At 43.2% G+C, this 18,720-nt stretch overlaps 1 protein-coding gene across 1 annotated transcript in view; it reads right to left on the minus strand.

The window, feature by feature from the left end:
• The window catches only part of ANKDD1B (ankyrin repeat and death domain containing 1B), a 51,809-nt gene that overhangs the window by 7,217 nt on the left and 25,872 nt on the right, over nucleotides 1–18,720 (minus strand). The window contains 5 exon segments of the mRNA XM_053918182.1: nucleotides 299–397; nucleotides 3,941–3,945; nucleotides 4,030–4,123; nucleotides 6,535–6,633; nucleotides 14,710–14,808. Of these exon segments, the coding sequence (XP_053774157.1) occupies nucleotides 299–397; nucleotides 3,941–3,945; nucleotides 4,030–4,123; nucleotides 6,535–6,633; nucleotides 14,710–14,808 (396 nt within the window).

The raw sequence follows: 18,720 nt of genomic DNA on the forward strand, positions 1-18,720 counted from the left end.
TATACTGTCAAACCTTTACTAATTATTTGCATTTAAAAAAATTTTGAACTATATGAATCTATAATCTTTTCACAAAATTAAATAATTTGCATTTTAAAAATGCATTTTTTATTGTTCACAGTTAAATTTCTTACTGACCTATCTTAATCAAAATTGGGATGTTTTACTGAGCTTCAAGACACAAGTTTTCTCCAGTGTGTGTCCATTTCTCACAGGCTAGGCTGCTGCTAAAGGCGGAGAGCCACCAGGGCGTTCTAGCAGCCATCTGAGCGGAACAGGGTGAAACCCATGAAGTTACCTTATCAAGGACCTTCAGACCACAGCCTGCCTTCAGCAGGGTTCCCACCAGTTCCACATTTCCAAGGTCAGCAGCCACAGGCCAAGGGGTTTGCTGCCTCTGCCGTGAGAAATTTCAAAAATGTAATCCACATACACTACAAAGGGGGAAAAAATGAGCATAGTGAAAAGACAAAGGGAAAACAGAGGTGTCCTATATAGGCATAAGGAAAAAGAGATAAAATCACAGGTTTCTGAGTAGGTGCAGGGGATATTCATAGCAATATTGTTTATGGCAGTGAAAAACTGATAGGAAGTTGCACATTTAACAAGGACATTCATTAGATGAACCATGGTGTGTCCACACACTGGAATAGTAGGCAACTATTAAAAGGTTTTTTAAAATTATTTCAATATGAAGTACCTAGAATAATCAAGTTCATAGAGACAGAAAGTAGAATGGTGATTGCCAAGGGCTGAGGGGAGGGGGGCTGGGCAGTTACTATTTAATAAGTAGAGTTTCAGTTTGGGCAAACAAAGAAGTGAAGATGGGCGGAGGTGATAGTTCTACAACAGTATGAATGTACTCAACGCCACTGACCGGTAGGTACATTTACAAATGGTTAAAAAGGTAAATTGTATGTCATGTGTATTTTGCCACAATAAAAACTGGTTTCAAAGATTATTTTTAAATATGAAAAAATACTTATTTAACATTAAAAGCCTTAGGAAACAAGGAAACAACACTGCATATAGCCGAGCTATAGATATCTCTCCCCCCTGCCCCGTGTGTATATATACACACTCCATTGTTAATATGACAAGAACAGTTTGCGTGACACCTATGTAACCTGGCAGCCAAGGAGAGTGGACTGGAATGCACATGTGTGAACAATGACGACTTCACTGTACTAGTCAGTGGGGGCGGTAGATGCTGATGAGTGAGCATGTGTACTGTGTGGCCATGGCATTGAAAATGACTCAGCAAGTAGAACAGCACATATGCATCAACTTTTGCATTAAGCTTGAACATTCCTCCAAAGAAACTATTTGGATGATTCAGAAGGCCTTGGCTATGGACAACTGGTGATTGACAGTTTCATCACGACAACACGCCTGCTCATGCATCACGTCTCATGCAGAGTGTTTTGGTGAAAGATCAAATCACCCAGGTGACTCAGCCCCCTACAGCCCAGATTTGGCACCCTGCAACTTCCAGCTTTTCCCAAAACTAAATTACCTTTGAAGGGGAAGTGATTTCAGACTGTCGATGAGATTCAGGAAAATATGACGGGACAGCTGATGGCGATTGGGAGAACTGCGTGAGCTCCCAAGGTGCCTAGTTTGAAGGGGACTGAGGCATCATTGTCCTGTGTACAATGTTTCTTGTGTCTTTGTGTGGTTGCCTCTCACGTGGTCCTCACTGGGGACCTGGCCCACAACCCAGGTATGTGCCCTGACTGGGAATTTAACCAGTGACCCTTTGGTTTGCCCACACTCAATCCACTGAGCTACACCAGCCAGGTCACCCTGTTTCTTGTGTCTTATACCTTCTTCAATAATTGTCTTTATTTTTCATTTACATGGCTGAATTTATATATGTACATACACACGCACACATATACACATATGTGTGTGCATGTGTGTGTGCATATATATATATTAAAACTCAATATACATAAGAAAATAGCCCTTGCTGGTGTGGCTCAGTGGATTGAGTGCTGGCCTGTGAACCAAAGGGTCGCCAGTTCGATTCCCAGTCTCGGGCACATGCCTGGGTTGCAGGCCAGGTCCCCAGTAGGGGGGCACATGAGAGGCAACCACACATTGATGTTTCTCCCCCTCTCCTTCTCCCTCCCTTCCACTCTCTAAAAATAAATAAATAAAATCTTTTAAAAAAAAGAAAATACATCAATGATGTTAAGAATGATAATATCTAGATGGAGGGATTAGAGGTTATTTTTATTGCATTCTCTATTATTTTCTATTTTGTAAATTTCCTGCATTGTAATGTATAAAGAACTACAAGTTTTCTAATTTCTTTCTGGAATAATCATTTTCTTATCAAGAGAATGACAGTGTTTCAACGAAATACATGAAATCTCAAGAAATCATCCATCATAACCTCCCATCCAGAGTAATGCTCATGTGAAGCATTTCTAGACTATTAGGACAGAAAGAACATTGGTTATGATACAGCCCAACCCCAAACCTGACAGAGGAAGTGACTTCCCCAGGGTCACACAGCTGGGCAATAGCATCTAGCCCATACTCTTCCAGCCGGAGCACAGGGTCAATTTGCTTAGGATGTCAGCATAATCAGAGTAGAAAAGCAGGTACTAAAGACCCACTTTTGGCTGACACTGTGCCCCTCAGGGCGCTCATCATCCGAGACATTATTACACTCACAAACCTACCGAAGGTCTGTACCGACATGGAATAGAGACACAAGAGTGATACATCACACACCAATAAAATTTCACGTGACAATGGTGCTGTAAGTCTAGAAGGCAGGAAAATGCACTGAAATGTTAACAAGAGCTCTCTTTTTGGAGGAATTACAAACAAATTATAAGTTGTCAGCTTATTTATGTTTTCTTATTTTTATACATTGAGTATATTCCTGGTCTACCAAAAAACCTGAAATGATAAAGTCTAGCTCTATAACTGGATGGCAGTCTAACACACCATTCTTCTGTGGACTGGATCCAGCCAACTGTGGTGAAACCAAAATCACACCCAAGTTCTGTCTGTGTATGTGGCAAAGAGTCTGTCCACTAGGAAAGGCTGGGGGCATTAACATAGTTGCACACATGATTATATTTAATAACATGAGGGGTTTTTCTTTCCCCAAACTTTTGGGATAGTAAACGACGAGGGGAGGAGGAAGGCCCTGGGGAAGGAAGGGACCGAAGGGGAAATAAGTCTCCATTCAGCTTAAGGCACAAATGACCTCACAGGAGAAGACTACAAAGATCTGAGTCGGTGCTCTGGTTGGACAGAGGTGAAGCTGAGTGCTACACAGCAGGTTAGGATGGCCCAGCCACATGGCCTGGCTGGTCCCCACCCAGAGGGCACTGCTGAAGCTTCTCTGGGAAGAGGCAGAGAACGGCAGGAGGAGTCCAGAGGTCTCTGTCCTCAGGATTCTGGAAGGGCTCCTCTCTGAGAGTTTCTCTTCCCAGTCCCTCCCTACAGCTCCTGGAAGGGGCAGCCCAACTCCGGGAGCAGAGTGCCCATCACCATCCTTTTCATTCTTCCACCATTGCCATTTCCAGCCAGCGATGGATTCCGCCTATGAGGCATATGATTCTGCTCCAGTGGATTGAATTCATGGTGATTTTTTACAACAAGATTTTGCCTCTGGGCTAAAAGAAGACACATTTACTGTCTATAATATAATATAGAAATAAAGCTTCCTTCTAGAAGTGAAGGGCTCCCCCCAATTCCATTTCATACAAGGCTAGTGGCTTTTGATTTAAAGAGCTTCTGGCAATTTACCTCTGAACTATTGTTTATCAGAAGTGCTGGGCCTGTTAAATGAATGTACTGGCTGAATCCCAGTTGTACATTTGAAAAAGACAAAGTATTTGTTTGCAGGTTACAGAAAAAAAAAGAAGAAGAAGAAAAAGAACATGCACATTCCTCCCAGGAAATTTTAAAGCACCTGAACTTGATCAAAACTACCCCTAAACACACACTGCATTGAAACATGTAAGAAAATAGATACTCCAGGTGCTGACTGGCTTGACTTACCTGAGATGTCAGTATCATGCTGTGCACTTAATAAGCTGTTTACTACGGTGACATGGTTGTTAATAACAGCTAAATGAAGACGGGACTCCTTAGGCTGCAGAAAGAAATGAAAATTTCAAATACAAAGTATTCTGGCTTCATCATTGAGGTCAAAAGCAACTCATTTCAGCAGACATTTCCTGATACTCTCCCGAGTACTGAAGGTAAGTGTTAAGCTGTCATTTCCATCACAAGGCTATACCTGCTCGCCAGCGCTCCGCCCATTCTAGAACTATACACTGAGCACCTGCTGTGGGCCGGGCTAGGGACTGAGTGGTGAACATGGCCCATTCTCAGAAATCTTCCAGTCCAGTGGGGTAAGCAAATATTAACTGTTCTTAGTCACCATATAAATATGCAACTACAAATTATAATAAGTACTTTAAAGGAAAATTAGAGAGTAGTATGAGAGCATTGGCAGGAGTGGGCAGAGGGCCAACCTCGTTCTGGAGGTCAGTAAAGGCCTTCCTGAAGAACTGACATGTGAGCTCAAATACGAAGGATGAGAAAGCAATACATAGGCATAACTGCAGGACTTCTCAGTGCCTTCAAAGAGCTACAGTGCAGTGGGAAGAGCCACCAGGAGGAAACAGCAATCACATTTAGCATTTTCCTGAACTGATTTGATCTCAAGCTCTCCCCACTCACCCAGGGGCACCATTCTTGTGCTCAGCCCTCCAACCTACATGGAGTCCAGCCATGATGTATTCACTGCACCCTTGCAGCCCACTCCCCTTCCCTCCTTGTTTGTGGCTAAACTCCTGTTTCCCGGCCACACCCCCACGCTCTCCCTCATCTCCACCTCACCCAGCCCTTGGAGGCAGTGCCCATCTCCTGGAACACATTGGCCTCCTGCTGCCTCACTCTCACCCAGCTGCCACTGGCCCCAGAAGGCACAAGAGAAAACATGTTTCCAGGGCAGAGAAGGCAGCTGAAAGGGAGAGGGGAGAGGAAGAACACAGTTGTGAGAGAAAGTGAGGTGAGAGGCATCCAGTGGAGGGGATTGGAGGCCGGTTCGGGTGTGAAAGAACAAGGACAGAAGATCCAGTGCGACTGCTGAAGAGTCTCTGAGCTGAAAGCAAAGTGAGTGGAGAGAGGGAAGGCAGATGTGTGTGAGCATGGGTGAGAATGGAGGCAGTGGTGTAGATGTTAATAAACATCAGTTATGTGCACCCAATGTGTTCTTATAATGGTAGTTAGTATACCCCCTTCCCCAACAGTATTAAATACCACTTTTCATTCATAATAACCCTAGCAGTCAGGTTTTCTATTCCCTGAGTTGTATATGAGGTACAGAGAGGTTAAATAACTTCCACTAGGCATCGGAGTGAGGAAGTGGCAGAGACAGGATTTGAACCCAGTTCTTCCTGATGCCAACATTGCATCAAGCTCCACCGCAGGAAAGAGGGGTAGATGGACAGAAGAGAGATATAGTGAGTTGGCAAGTGTGTCAGCAGCACACAGAGGAAGAAGAGAAGAAGGGGCATGTAGGATGCCATGGCTATGTAAGTCATATTGTCTGAAGGTGAGCAAGGGAAACAGGAGACAGATGGGGCTGGAGTGGGCAATGTGAGGGGAAGGCTTTCTGTGCAGGACCCCTCAGGAAGACCTTCTCTCTTGACACACTAAGCATGGAAGGAAGGAAGGGAGGGAGGAAGGAAGAGCAGGCATCCCTCCTCCCAGGAAGTGGGCAGTGTCCTTCCTGCTGGGACCACCCGCCTTGCTGGGGCCCAGCCCCTCCTGAGACACAGGAGGCATCTTTGGACCAGCCAGGAAAGTTCAGGGCCAGTTCCCCTGATGCCATTCTCTGACAACTACCAGTCGTGATTCAAATCACATCCCTTCTCTTGAGTTCATACAAGAAATAGTAATGGCTAAGCAAGATCAGAGGAAATAATATTCTCCCAAGAGAAATGAAAATAGAGTGAAAAATAGAGGAATGTTTCCCATCTAATTCCAGCACAGAGAACTTTTGTACATTTTACCAAAGCCAACTTCAAACTTCAGAAACTTCAAACTTTTACCAAAGTCAAACTTCAGAAAACCTAAATCAGCATAAAGGATTGACTTTCAAAAGAAAAACAAGATTGTTCAGTGAAGGGGAAAAAAATAATCATTCTCCTTCCTATTGACAGCAGCTTCATCATTTTCCCAGACTGATAAATTTAATCCAAGAATAATGGCAGCTCCAGACACATGATAAAGTTTTATTACAGCAAATATAAATATTTAAAGCACACAGATTTCATTTTTTTCAGGAACTTCAATGACTTTCTAAAATTCAACCCTGGGATTTTATTTCTCAAGATTAAGACTCAGCCTCCGAAAGAAGTCAGTTGGCCTTCCCAGAAAGAATTCCTCCTTTGTGAACACCTCATCCCCACGGCGTATCTGCAAGGAGCATCTCCCAGCACAGCCCGCCTCCCAGCGCCAGGATCAAAGCCCGAGTTATTAGAATAGACTCACTTTCCCATTCCGGTGCAGATCAACGTTCTCACTGAGAAGAAAGCTGACAAGCGATGCATGGCCACTCTGGGCTGCTATCTGCAAAGCACTGACACTGAGCTGCGAGACAGGTGGAGAGGGCACGGAGGGATTCCTGTTAGAATCCAGCATGCTTTCTGGTGTTCGTCACATGGCAATCAAATAATACAATGAAGTAGTACAACTATTTAATAAAGAAAATCCAATGTGTTTTCAGTAATTTGCGGGGGGTCGGGCACTTTGTTGCTTCTAAGTGCCTCCCATTAAAGAGTCAGAGTCCTAGGTATTACATACCTCAGGCAAACATGAGTTCCGTATCTGTTTTTCTTGTCTAGGAAGTACAAAGTAGACTAGAGACAAGTCTCTATACACCCTGCAAACCCCCTCCTTGAGCCAAAATAGCTGACTTGGTCCCAAGAAAAGCCCTAGCGCTCTCCTGCTCCCTGACTCTGTGCTAGCAGCTCTCCCCTTTGCCCTAGCTTAGCATGATTGCTACCTACGTGCAGTGCTCCCTCATGGCCCCCTTTCTCAACTCCTTTAGCACCTCCTCTCCTTCACTGCCAGCATCTGTGTCCTACAGCTCCCTGTGCTCAGGTGTCTTCAGTCAGTGCCCACGCTAGGTGCCAAAGTGTTTCAAGTCAGGGCCTGCTTTTAATGATCCTGCCATCCTCCAAAAGGTCAAGCAGGTGCCTTGCAATAATACAAGGTCAACAAATAGTTAGGATTAACTCATTGTAAGATTGCTACAAAGTATTTTCAGGTCCTCCAAATAAGGACACTGTAAGATATTATGTTTTCCTAAAAAGGCTGCATAAGTATCTCCCACCCCACACGCTCTTCTGCAGTGTGACCCTGCCACTCCCCCATCAAGCAATGGAGTTTATTTCTTCAACCCCCTGAATCTGGGTGGTCCCTGTAACTGCTTTAACCCATAGAACATGGCAGAAGTGACAGTGTGCCAGTTCCACGTGTGGGCCCCTACCTGGCCTGGCAGCTTCTGCTCCCTATCTCACAGAAGCCAGTTGCCATGCTGTGAGAAGGCCAAGGCACATGGAGATATCACATGTTGGTCCTGTGCTCCAGAGCCCCAGCTGAGAGCTGGCCTCGACTGCCAGGCATGCGAGTGAGCTGCTGTGGACCTCCACCTCAGTTAAGGCTTCAAATGACTAAAGGCCTGGCTGGCATCTGACTGCAACCACATAACAGACCTAAAGTAAGAATCTCCCAGCTGGGCCCAGTCAACCCTCAGAGCCACAGAAGGTAATAATACCCGTACATTGTTTCACACCACTTCACTTTGGGGTTGGTTTGTTATGAAGCAATAGATAAGTGAAACAAAGGCTAACAGGAATAATACATATTCTGACCAACTGGGGTCTAGTTGAGCTGATACGAAATCCCTTTATCACCTTGGATAACCAGCCTCTCAAGTATGGGCCACTTTGTCTTCCTCAGTTAAAAATGATATTACCACCTATATTAGTTTTCTATTGCTGTTAATAACAAATTGCCACAAACTTAGTGGTTTAAACAGTATAAATATATTACCTTAATGGTCTAGAGGTCACAAGTCTTTTTTTTTTAATTATTTTTTATTGAGCTCTGGTTGGTGTGGCTCAGTGGATTGAGCAACGGTCTGCAAACCAAAGGGTGGCTGGTTTGATTCCCATTCAGGACACATGCCTGGGTTGTGGGCCAGGTCCCCGGTAGGGGCACGGGACAAGCAACAACACATTGATGTTTCTCTCCCTTTCTTTCTCCCTACCTTGCCCTCTGTCTAAAAATAAATAAATAAAATCTTTTTTAAAATTATATTTTATTGATTATGCTATTACAGTTGTCCCAATTTTTTCTCCTCTTTAACCTCTCTGCCCTGCACCCCACTCCCACCAGCATTCCCCATACCACATTAGCTCATGTCCATGGGTCATACATATGACTTTGGCTTCTCCATTTCCCATACTACTCTTAACCTCTCCCTGTCTATTTTGTACCTACCAATTATGCTTCTTATTCCCTGTACCTTTTCCCTCATTCTCCTCCCTCCCCCTCCCCACTGATAACCCTCCACGTGATCTCCATTTCTGTGATTCTGTTCCTATTATAGTTGTTTGCTTAGTTTGTTTTTGTTTTTGAGATTCAGTTGTTGATAGTTGTGAGTTTATTGTCATTTTACTGTTCACAGGTTTGATCTTTTTCTTAGGTAAGTCCCTTTAACATTTCATATATGAACTCCTTTAACTGGACCTTATCTGGGAAGCACTTTATCTGCCCTTCCATTCTAAATGATAGCTTTGCTGGATAGAGATAGCTTTGTTGGATAGGTCTTTGCCTTTCATGTCTTTGAATACTTCTTTCCAGCCCCTTCTTGCCTGCAAGGTTCCTTTTGAGAAACCAGCTGACAGTCTTATGGGAACTCCTTTGTAAGTAACTGTGTCCTTTTCTCTTGTTGCTTTTAAGAATCTGTCCTTATCTTTAATCTTGGTTAATTTAATCATGATGTGTCTTGGTGTGTTCCTCCTTGGGTCCAACTCCTTTGGGACTCTGAGCATCCTGGACTTGCATGTCTATTTCCTTCATTAGATTGGGGAAGTTTTCCTTAACTATTTTTCCAAGTAAGTTTTCAATTTCTTGCTCATCCTCTTCTCCTTCTGGCACCCCTATGACTCGGATGTTGGAACATTTAAAGTTGTCCCAGAGGTTCTTAAGCCTCTTCTCATTTTTTTGAATTCTTGTTTCTTCATTCTGTTCTGGTTGATTGTTTCTTTCTTTTGTTCCAAATCACAGATTTGAGTCCTGGTTTCCTTCCCTTCACTGTTGATTCCCTGTATATTTTCCTTTATTTCACTCTGCATAGCCTTCACTTCTTCCTTTATTTTGCAACTACATTCAATCATTTCTGTGAGCACCCTGATCACCAGTTCTTTGACCTCTGCATCTGATAGGTTGGCTAACTCTTCATTGAGTAGGTCTTTTTCTGGACTTTTGATCTGTTCTTTCATTTGGGACATATTTCTTTGTCTTGGTGCACCTATTATGTCATAAGGGGCAGACCTTTAGGTGTGGGGGGGCTCTGCCCACAGGGCCCCCCCAGCTGCCACGGATCTGCTTGGGGAGGAAAGGTGGCTGATCTCTCAAATGAGAAGGGCCAAGAGCCTTTTCCTCAATGGGGTTTTATTGGGTTCAATTTGCACAGGAATACAGGTAAAGCTCATCAATCATAGGCAGTAAGGATCCAACAGTAGATAACAAACAAGGAACTCTGAGGACTTATTCTCAGTCAGGGTCAGTTAGCCAAAGGGCTATAAGACTTTGGGAAACAAACTCATTTCAGGCTTGGACCCTTATCATTTAAATTGAGGGTATTAGCAAAGCAGGTTTCACAGGATTTTATGCATTCTTCCTTAGGCCTGATCTCCCCAGGGAACCTGCCCTTTCCAGCACAGGGCCGCACCCACCTCTGGCATTGTTTCAGGCTTACCTAGAGCAGGAGAAGTAAGGCAGCCAAGAGATTAGGAGACTTCTTGCAGACAGAATGAGGACTCAGGCTATGTCAAAGACGAGGGGCAAGGGTCCATCACCCCCTTTTCCTATAGCCCCCCAAATCCTTCCCTGAGGGCCTCTTTGTGACCATGCCTGTCTTAGCTCATCCCTCCCTTGAGGAATCTTACCCGTCATTCACTAACTGGTCAGGCTCAGGGCCAAACAGGGTAAAGTATAGTGGGCAGAGGTGGTGCCCCTGCTCGGGAGATAAGCTTTGTCTCCTTAGTGGTTTATGGTCCCAAGGTCTGACTCAGCCTTAGCCACGGGAGGTTACAGCTTCTGAAACCAGGCAGGGTGGTTCCCAAAACTTAGGTATTCACCAGGGCAGGGCAACCCACTTCACTGCATTGTGGTGCTATATGTGGGGTATGGGACAGAGAGGGTACAATGCCCTCTCTGCTCGGCTCTTTCCCCACTTTCAGTCACTTCCCCTGCTACCTAGAAGTGAATTGTGCCTTTCTGGTGCACATTCCTGGGTGGGTGGGCTTGTGTACATTTTAGGACCCCAAGGACCCCTCCAACGGACTCTCCTGTGAGACTGGCAGTTTCTCCTGCTGCTGCAACCCCCACAGAGTTTTACAGCCAGAGGTTTTGAGGCTTTCTTTTTCTCACGCTGGAACCCTGGGTTACGTGGTCTGTCTTGCTCCCCAGTTGATCCTCCTGACTTTTCCGTATGCAAATGTGGGACTTTGTGGTCTGCTAGCCACTGCCTCGACCGACCCGGTCCTCCAGACACTGCCTTGCTGTGTGTCCTCTCCACCCCAGCTGCCCATCTCCACCCCTCCTACCAGTCTGGATCAATGTTTCTTCTTTAACTCCTTGGTTGTTGGACTTCCATACAGTTCGATTTTCTGGCAGTTCTGGGGTTTTGTTTTTAAATTGGTTGTTGTCCTTCTTTTGGTTGTAGGAGGAAGAAAAGCATATCTATATACACCTCCATCTTGGTTGGAAGTTAGAAATCAGAAGTCTGAAATGGGCCTTGCTGGGCTAAAAGGAAGGCCTTTTGGGAGGCTTTCGGAAGACTCCATTTAGTTGCCTTTTCCAGTTTACAGAAGCCACCCACATAGCCCCCTCCTTCCAACTTCTAGGCTGGCATGGGTGCACTGAGTCCTTCTCATGTTGCCTGCCTCTGACCTTGCCTACCTCCCTCTTGCACTTTAAAGGCCCCTTGTGATTACACTAGGCTTGGCTGGATAATCCAGGATAAGCTCATTTAAGATCAGATGATGAACCACCTAAATTCCATCTGCAACCTAAATTCCCCTTTGCCATGTACCATAACACACTCACAGGTTCCAAGGATCAGGCCGTGGACATCTTTGTACCATTCTTCTGCCTATCATACCATCCGACCTCTTTCTCTCAAAACACAGAAATACTGGGATAATAAACGAGCTAGTAAATGTGTAGGGTAATCATATTATCATCTTAATCATGTCACAAAAAAATTATCGAATATTTATTATGTGCCAGGGTTTTGACTAGATTGACAAAACCTCTGGTATTGTATTCCAGGGGCTTGAACAACAAATTGATCTACAGATTTGTAGACTGGTCGTTCATTAAATCAGTAGATTTAGAATAAATTTATTATACTGCAGATGTTATTAAACAAATAATGTCAGCTAGTGATAAGTGCCACAGTAACAAGTAAAATAGGACCAGATGACTACTTTCCAGCAAGTAATCAAGCAAGGCTTCTTGGATAGGGTGCCATTTAGACTGAGATCAGAATGGTAAGAAGGGCCCCCAGTTAGGAGGTCTGAAGTGGAAACAAGTTTGTGAAGAACCCAATGCCAGGAGCCCTGTAGTAGGACGATCTGTGGGATTCTGTGGCATTTTACCCACAAGGTACTACAGGCTCAGTGCATAGGGCCTACAGACTTTTTGAGCCATAGAAATATTTAAAATCTTTAAAAAAAATTGTTTCCAAGATACCAAAAGAAATTAAATACTTAAATGACATATTCATATTTCACTGATAGTTAAATATAATAGTCACAAAATAGACATTACATTTGTAAACAATTTGTAGGTTAAAGTTTTTCACCTTCCTGAAATTCCCAAGTGCAAACAGAGGTCTAAGAAATCAGTCAGTCAGAAATTAGGGGAGTTTATCATATTCAAGCAATGATGAAAGCACAAATTAAAAACATCCTTTAAAAATAATTTTCAGCAAAAAAATATTATTTAACTTGAAAAGCGTGGAAATTTCAACAGGTTTAATAAGATGTGAGGATAGGGCCTCCAGAAATATGAATTCTTTTGGTCTACAAATGGCTTCACTGGACCCAAGCAGTTAGTAGGGCCCTGAAGAGAGCCTATTGCCCAAGAGTCTGAGCAGTCTCTCCACCCAGCACTAATGGAGGAACTCTCCACCATCAGCTAAATCCATAATCTACCACAATTACCTCCTCAGAAATGACTCAACCCTTTGCCACCCCACTTGGTTGGGGGTGGGAACACAAAAGCAATCTCCTGGAGACCAAGTCTAATCAATGTCAGCAGGTGGAGCACTTCCACCATCAAACACGGTAATCACCACAGATGTGAAAGCAAAACGAGTCTAGTGTGTCCCCTGGGTAAGGTGTGTCCATGCGGCTGGCCTCTTGCTTCACACATCCTCTTTCCCTGGGGTCCTCACAAGATTGGGCAGAGACAGGTGTGACGGCCATTGGGGGCTGAGGCTGTAGATCCCCTGAGTATGCTAATGAACTCAGGGGGAAACCTCAAGATAACAAAAGAGCTGAAAAACAGACTCAGGCCAATTTCCAGGCTCAGGCTGCCTGCGTTAGGCCAAGACCACGAAGACATGGACAACACGGAGCCTGTGGTCTTAGACAGGTGAAGAGAAGAGAGCTCGTAAAAGATATTACAAAGCAAATCACCTCTGAGGGCCAAATAACTAAGTCCAGAAGGGCGGGATGGTACGCATTCTGAATATTTCCTGGGCCCTGTGAATTCTTAACTTTGTGTTCATTTATTGCATAAGTGCCCTTGCAACGTCAGCGCGACTCACTTTACACTATCTGCATTTTTCACACTCTCACAATCCTGTCCGTGTATATATAAACTGTATATGATGAAAATATATGTGTAAACATATACTGTTCTTTTCAATTAGTGTTCTATCATGAGCAGTTTTCTATATTATAATATTTAGTATTTATCATTAATATTTTTAATGGCATACAATTTTCCATGAAATAGGTGAAGCAAATTTTTATTCAGCCTTTCAAATACCATTCATTGCACTTACAGGTTGTACCTAATTCTTGGCTACTGGAGGAAACTTTAACATCTCTTCTAAAGCATGCAGCTTTTCCCCACTCTTAGAGTATTCCCTTAAAACAATTTCTCCAAGGTGGGTAAAAGGAAAGTGCCTTTCAAGAGGATTAAACGAATGTATACTCCTGCCAGCAGATACAACAGTATAAGGCATGATCAGTTGGGACTTTATTCTTTAACACTTCTGAAGAAGAACTGTTTACACATTGTGCTGATAAGGAAAGATCTCCAAGATATATTGGCAGTTAAAACAAAAACAAGGCCCTGGGTGGTGTGGCCCAGTGGGTTGGGCATTGTCCTACGAAGCTGAAGGTCACCAGTTCAATCCTCGGTCAGAGCACATGCCTGGGTTCCAGGTTCGGTCTCCAGTGCATTTGAGATGTTTCTCGCTCACATCAATGTTTCTCTCCCTCTCTTTCTCACCCCCCTCCCCCTCGCTCTAAAAATAAATAAATAAAATCTTAAAAAAAAACAAAAAAACAAGGTGCAGAACAACATATACGGCTACCACTTACGTGGCACCAGTGCGTATATGTGCGTGTCTAATCCCATTTTCCGTGTAAGATTAAGTCAATGTTAATAATGTTAATTCTGAAGCAGTGAAATTGAGATGTGGAGATGGAATAAGACACTTGCTATCATACATCCTTTGGTACTCTTCAAAATTTTTTTGTTGTCATTATAATTTTAAATTAATTAGAAAAATAGAAAAAGAACATAAAACCATCTAAAGACAAGGCCATAGCAGTGGTTAGAAGCTCAGGCACTGAGCTTAAATCGGCACTGCCATTAACTAGTTGTATGATCCTGGATGAGTTTCTTAACTCTCCTAAATTCAAGTTTTCTCATCTTAAAAAAATAAAAAAATGAAGGTAGGTGTCAAAGGATCTGAGCACCGAAGTATTTTGTATTTAGAAAAAGCCTCTCCATCCTGTCTTCTCCAGGCCCCAGACTGAGCCCTGGGATTTTACTATATTTATATTTTTTCAATATCTACTATGAATAAGCCAGGCATGCACTACTTGCTAGGGGGAAAACAAAGCAGAATAAAAGTGTCTCCATATTTGAGAACTAACAAATATCTGCTCCTTTTGCCCCATTTTTAATTATTCCTTCCCCAAATAAATAGGGAGAATGGCATTGCTTTTGAGGAGACATTAACCAGGGAATATTAGATATAAATCATTGATTCTTACCCAAACCAAGCAAATTATAAATATGAGTTCTACAAAAGCCCAGTGAGTGGATCGGCACAGGTCCAGATTGCCCAGAGCGCGCCCCGAGTCCCCCCTCACCGTGTGAGTGAAGGCGGCATGCACCACATACTTTACTGGGAATGCTGACATCACTTCCTGCTGCCCGCAGCACTTTGCTGCATTCTTCATGGCCGCCTGCACCAGCTAGGAAGAATGGCGTTTCTCCATTCTGACAAAAGAAAAAATGTTAAAATTAATTACCTCTTGGCACGGAATGAAATTACTTGAGAAACAATGAGCTTTCTCTATATCTTTTGTGCATAACTCTTAATAATGGATAGTGTTTATTAAGCATCTATGTGCCAGCACACATTGCCAAGGCTATATGCTTTGGCGCAGTTAAATTGCACAACAGCCCCATGAGATCAGGATTAATATTACCCTCTTTTTACAGATCTGTAAACTGAGCCTCAGCAGAAAAGTGGTAAAACTGGGATGCAAGTCCAGCTGTTTGGCTCCCAAACCTGCATTCTTAACTATTCTGTTATGCGACCTCCTTTCAGATTTTCCCTCCACCATCCGTCCTCTTAACCTTTATCAATTTATCCAGCAAGCATTTATTAGACACCTACTATCTAGACACCTCTTAGATACTACCAGCATTGGGATTGGAAAGACAAACAGGACACAGACCCTGCCCACCAGATGGTAACAGATTGTTAAGAAAGATAATTGCAGAAATAAGGAATTACGATGCAGTGAAACATACAAAAATAGAAGTACACTTGCACCAAGTATAGCTTTAACCTTTAAAACTGATTTAAAATGGTGTATGTCACTAAACAAAAAGTAATATGCTGTCTTGGTAATTGAGTTTCCTGAAATTCATGATAAACACTAGTAGGACAAAGGGAGTTTAGAGCAGGCCAAAACACAGAAAAGAAGGAACTGGTCTCACATAATAGCTATTTGGATATTTTCCCCTCCTTGTGCAGATTCTTTCCTATAAATATTGGGAAGAAATGCAGAATTGCTTCCTCACTCCCCAACCATTTCCCCCATTGGACGCTAAGAAAAACATCCTTAAAGACTGCATTAGCACACATTCACAAGGGTTCACTTGTAGCTATTTGGTTGTGAACAGTCACACTGACAGGGATGCAAGAGCGTGGAACCAATAGTCCCGTTCCAACAAGATGGAAAAATTGTATCCCAGGCTGCCTTACCTGAGTGCCTGGGACAGCCATCTGTTACAATGGAATTTCTCTTCATAATCTACCTTCTCATTTTTCCAGGAAAAGAGATGCCAAAAGGCAAACCCCAGTGGAAAAATATTTGCAAAAACGTGAAGGAAAGAATTCACATCTTTAACATATTAAGAACCTAATAAATGTTCATATCTTTGATCCAACAATCCTACCTCTAAGAATATGCCAAAAAGAAACAGTGAGGAATTTAAACTAAGGTATGTACAAAGAGGTTCATGATGGCATATAACAAAGAAAAATTGAAATAAACTAACTAAATACATAATAAACTAAATGAATTTGGGGCAGCCACTACAATGTATAAATGCATAGGAACTCAAAGGAAACTGGCAGAAAAATACATAAGATGTTCACAGGACAATCCTTGAGTGTGGGGAAAACATGAGAACTGCCATTTATATTTATGCTTATCTCAAAAATTTAAAATGTCTATTTCTGGCATGACACAGATCCTGGCCAGCAGGATCCTGTGTGGTGGCTGCAATACACAAATACATATGAACTACAGAAATCCTGTGGAGAAAAAGGGACGGCATGGCCACTCTCTAAGTGAGAGAGGGCAAGAGGGCTAGAGAGAGCCCAAAAGAGAGAGCCGACCCCTGCCTGGACAGGCTTTTCTTGCTTTTCTGGGCACATTACATGAGGATGGTCTTCATTTACTATGCACAGGTTCGCTGTAGGTGATTACCTTTTACAGACAACAAAGGACAGAATACTGCTAATTACTTCAAAGAGAAGGATATTACAGCTGGGGCGCGGGAGTGGTTGAACTGGTTACACTCCATACTTGGGAGGTTTAGCTCAGACTTTAGGAAGTTAAAGATAGTCAGTAAGCATTTGCTGCCTCAATCCAGGGTGAGGGAGTTTTAGCAAAAGCAAGTCTTATAGAAGCCTAGGTACAGTGCAGGCCTGATTCCCCACCCACAGGAGAATCTATCCATGGGTGTGGGTCCTGCCCGCCGAACCTCGCTCCCCACTGGCTTTTCCGAGTGGGGGCTGGGCCACATTTCCCACGCGTGGAACAGTTCCCTATACTGGCATATGTTTTGTAACATATTGATTTAATTATAAATGTATATGTGATAGGCACATGCACAGACTTTCTTTACTGGTACGAGTTGGCCACCAGAAAATGTTTGGACACAGCTGCTCTAGCGCATATTCACATGGGTCACTCCAGCTGCCCTGGCAACAGCTTCTATTGAGAAGCAGAGGCAGCCCGAAACCCGATGAATACTGTGGGCCTTATCCAAAAGGCTAATAATATCAACAGACACTTTGTGCAAATGAACCCTATCATAATCTGTGATTACACTCTGTTGGATGTTATGAGTTCTCCCCAATGCACCCTGAGTCGAAAATAGCTATTCGGTGGATGAAACCCAAACGCACACATTCCACTGGTAAAGCATTAAAACAGAACAGGGCAGGCACGACGAAGACTTTAAATCCTGTAACCGCGGGACTCGATCTCTATATTGATTTGTGAACACAAATCACGCCTATGACATACGCAAGGTGATTCATGTTCGTTTTGAGTTTCTAAAACATGGGCCCTGACTTTCATTCAAAAAGACCAAGTTCCTGGGGTCTCCTTTAATTGAGTTAAATCAATTAAACCTGATCATCATGCCAGATGGTCAGAAAAAAGTGAACTCACACACACAAAACTAAACAAATGGAGGCTCTATTTTTGGCCAGAGTCCTCAGCTAAAAGCCTGGCTTACATTATCCTAGAAACTGGCAGAGAAAATAATGAAGGTGATAACAGTACATATCACTGGTAACCGACAATAACCACAGTCCCATTCATTGCCCCCAGACAACACCACAGTAACAGCAGATACCACTCACTGCACACTTACCACGTGTGTGCCACAGCCTTTCCATTTAAAGCACACTGTGGTCCTTATTTTACAGGTGGGGAGATTGAGGCTGAAAGGGCCTAAGTAACATGCCCAAGATCAGCCCTCTGGAAGAGTGATGGAGCCAGGACCAGCAGTCAAAGCCCTGCTTTCACCCTCTGCATGCACAGGTCCAGTGAAGCATCAGACCAGGCTGATGGGCTTCCCTGGCCCAAAGGGAATACCCCTGTCCCAGGCATCACACATGCTCACTTGCATAGCCTTCAGTTTCCATTATGTTACCTACGGCCACTGTTTTTATGACCACACCCCACCAGTTCTAAGTCACATGTTCTTTCATATGCTAACCTACCTGAGATCAGGGCCCATCTCACAAACTCTGTTGACCAGGCAGCAGGGGTGACACAGCTGTCATTGCTCATTATGTGCAGAATGGCTGTCCCTGGCTTAGAAGACAATCTCAGAAACAATAGTGGGGCACCCTTTGATGACACAGAGGACAATATTTTGTTTGGAAAAGCAAGGACCTCAACACTCTGAGTAAGAATGGGATTTAGAAGAATAGGACTCTATGTGTGAAATACAGAAATACTTAACTCCCTTATTTGTTCCTTTATATATGCATAATTTAAAAAATCTAAGATAAAAGTCTAAAAAACTCTTTCAATAAGTATAATATATCCTAAGAGACAAGAAAGTTTTTTGTGTCAAGTTTAATTGGCAGGATTATTTTTTCTTAGTATTATATAAAATACTGATGTGCCTTACCATCAACTGTGCCTTAAATTAAATGATTACTATATAATATTCCTTAGAGTATCTCTCAGGAGAGGTGCCAAGTTTAGAATTTATCAGAACATTAAAGTCCAATAAGATGCCACTCATCTGAGTTTCCAGAGAACCAGCCCAAAACTCAGTGACCCAAAGGTTAAAAAGTGACTGACTATCCAGAGTGAATGACACAATCTACCGCCACAGCCACAGCCTCTCCACGGAGCCTCAGACCCA

This window comes from Desmodus rotundus, chromosome 1 (assembly GCF_022682495.2).
Source record: "Desmodus rotundus isolate HL8 chromosome 1, HLdesRot8A.1, whole genome shotgun sequence".
NCBI lineage: Eukaryota > Metazoa > Chordata > Mammalia > Chiroptera > Phyllostomidae > Desmodus > Desmodus rotundus.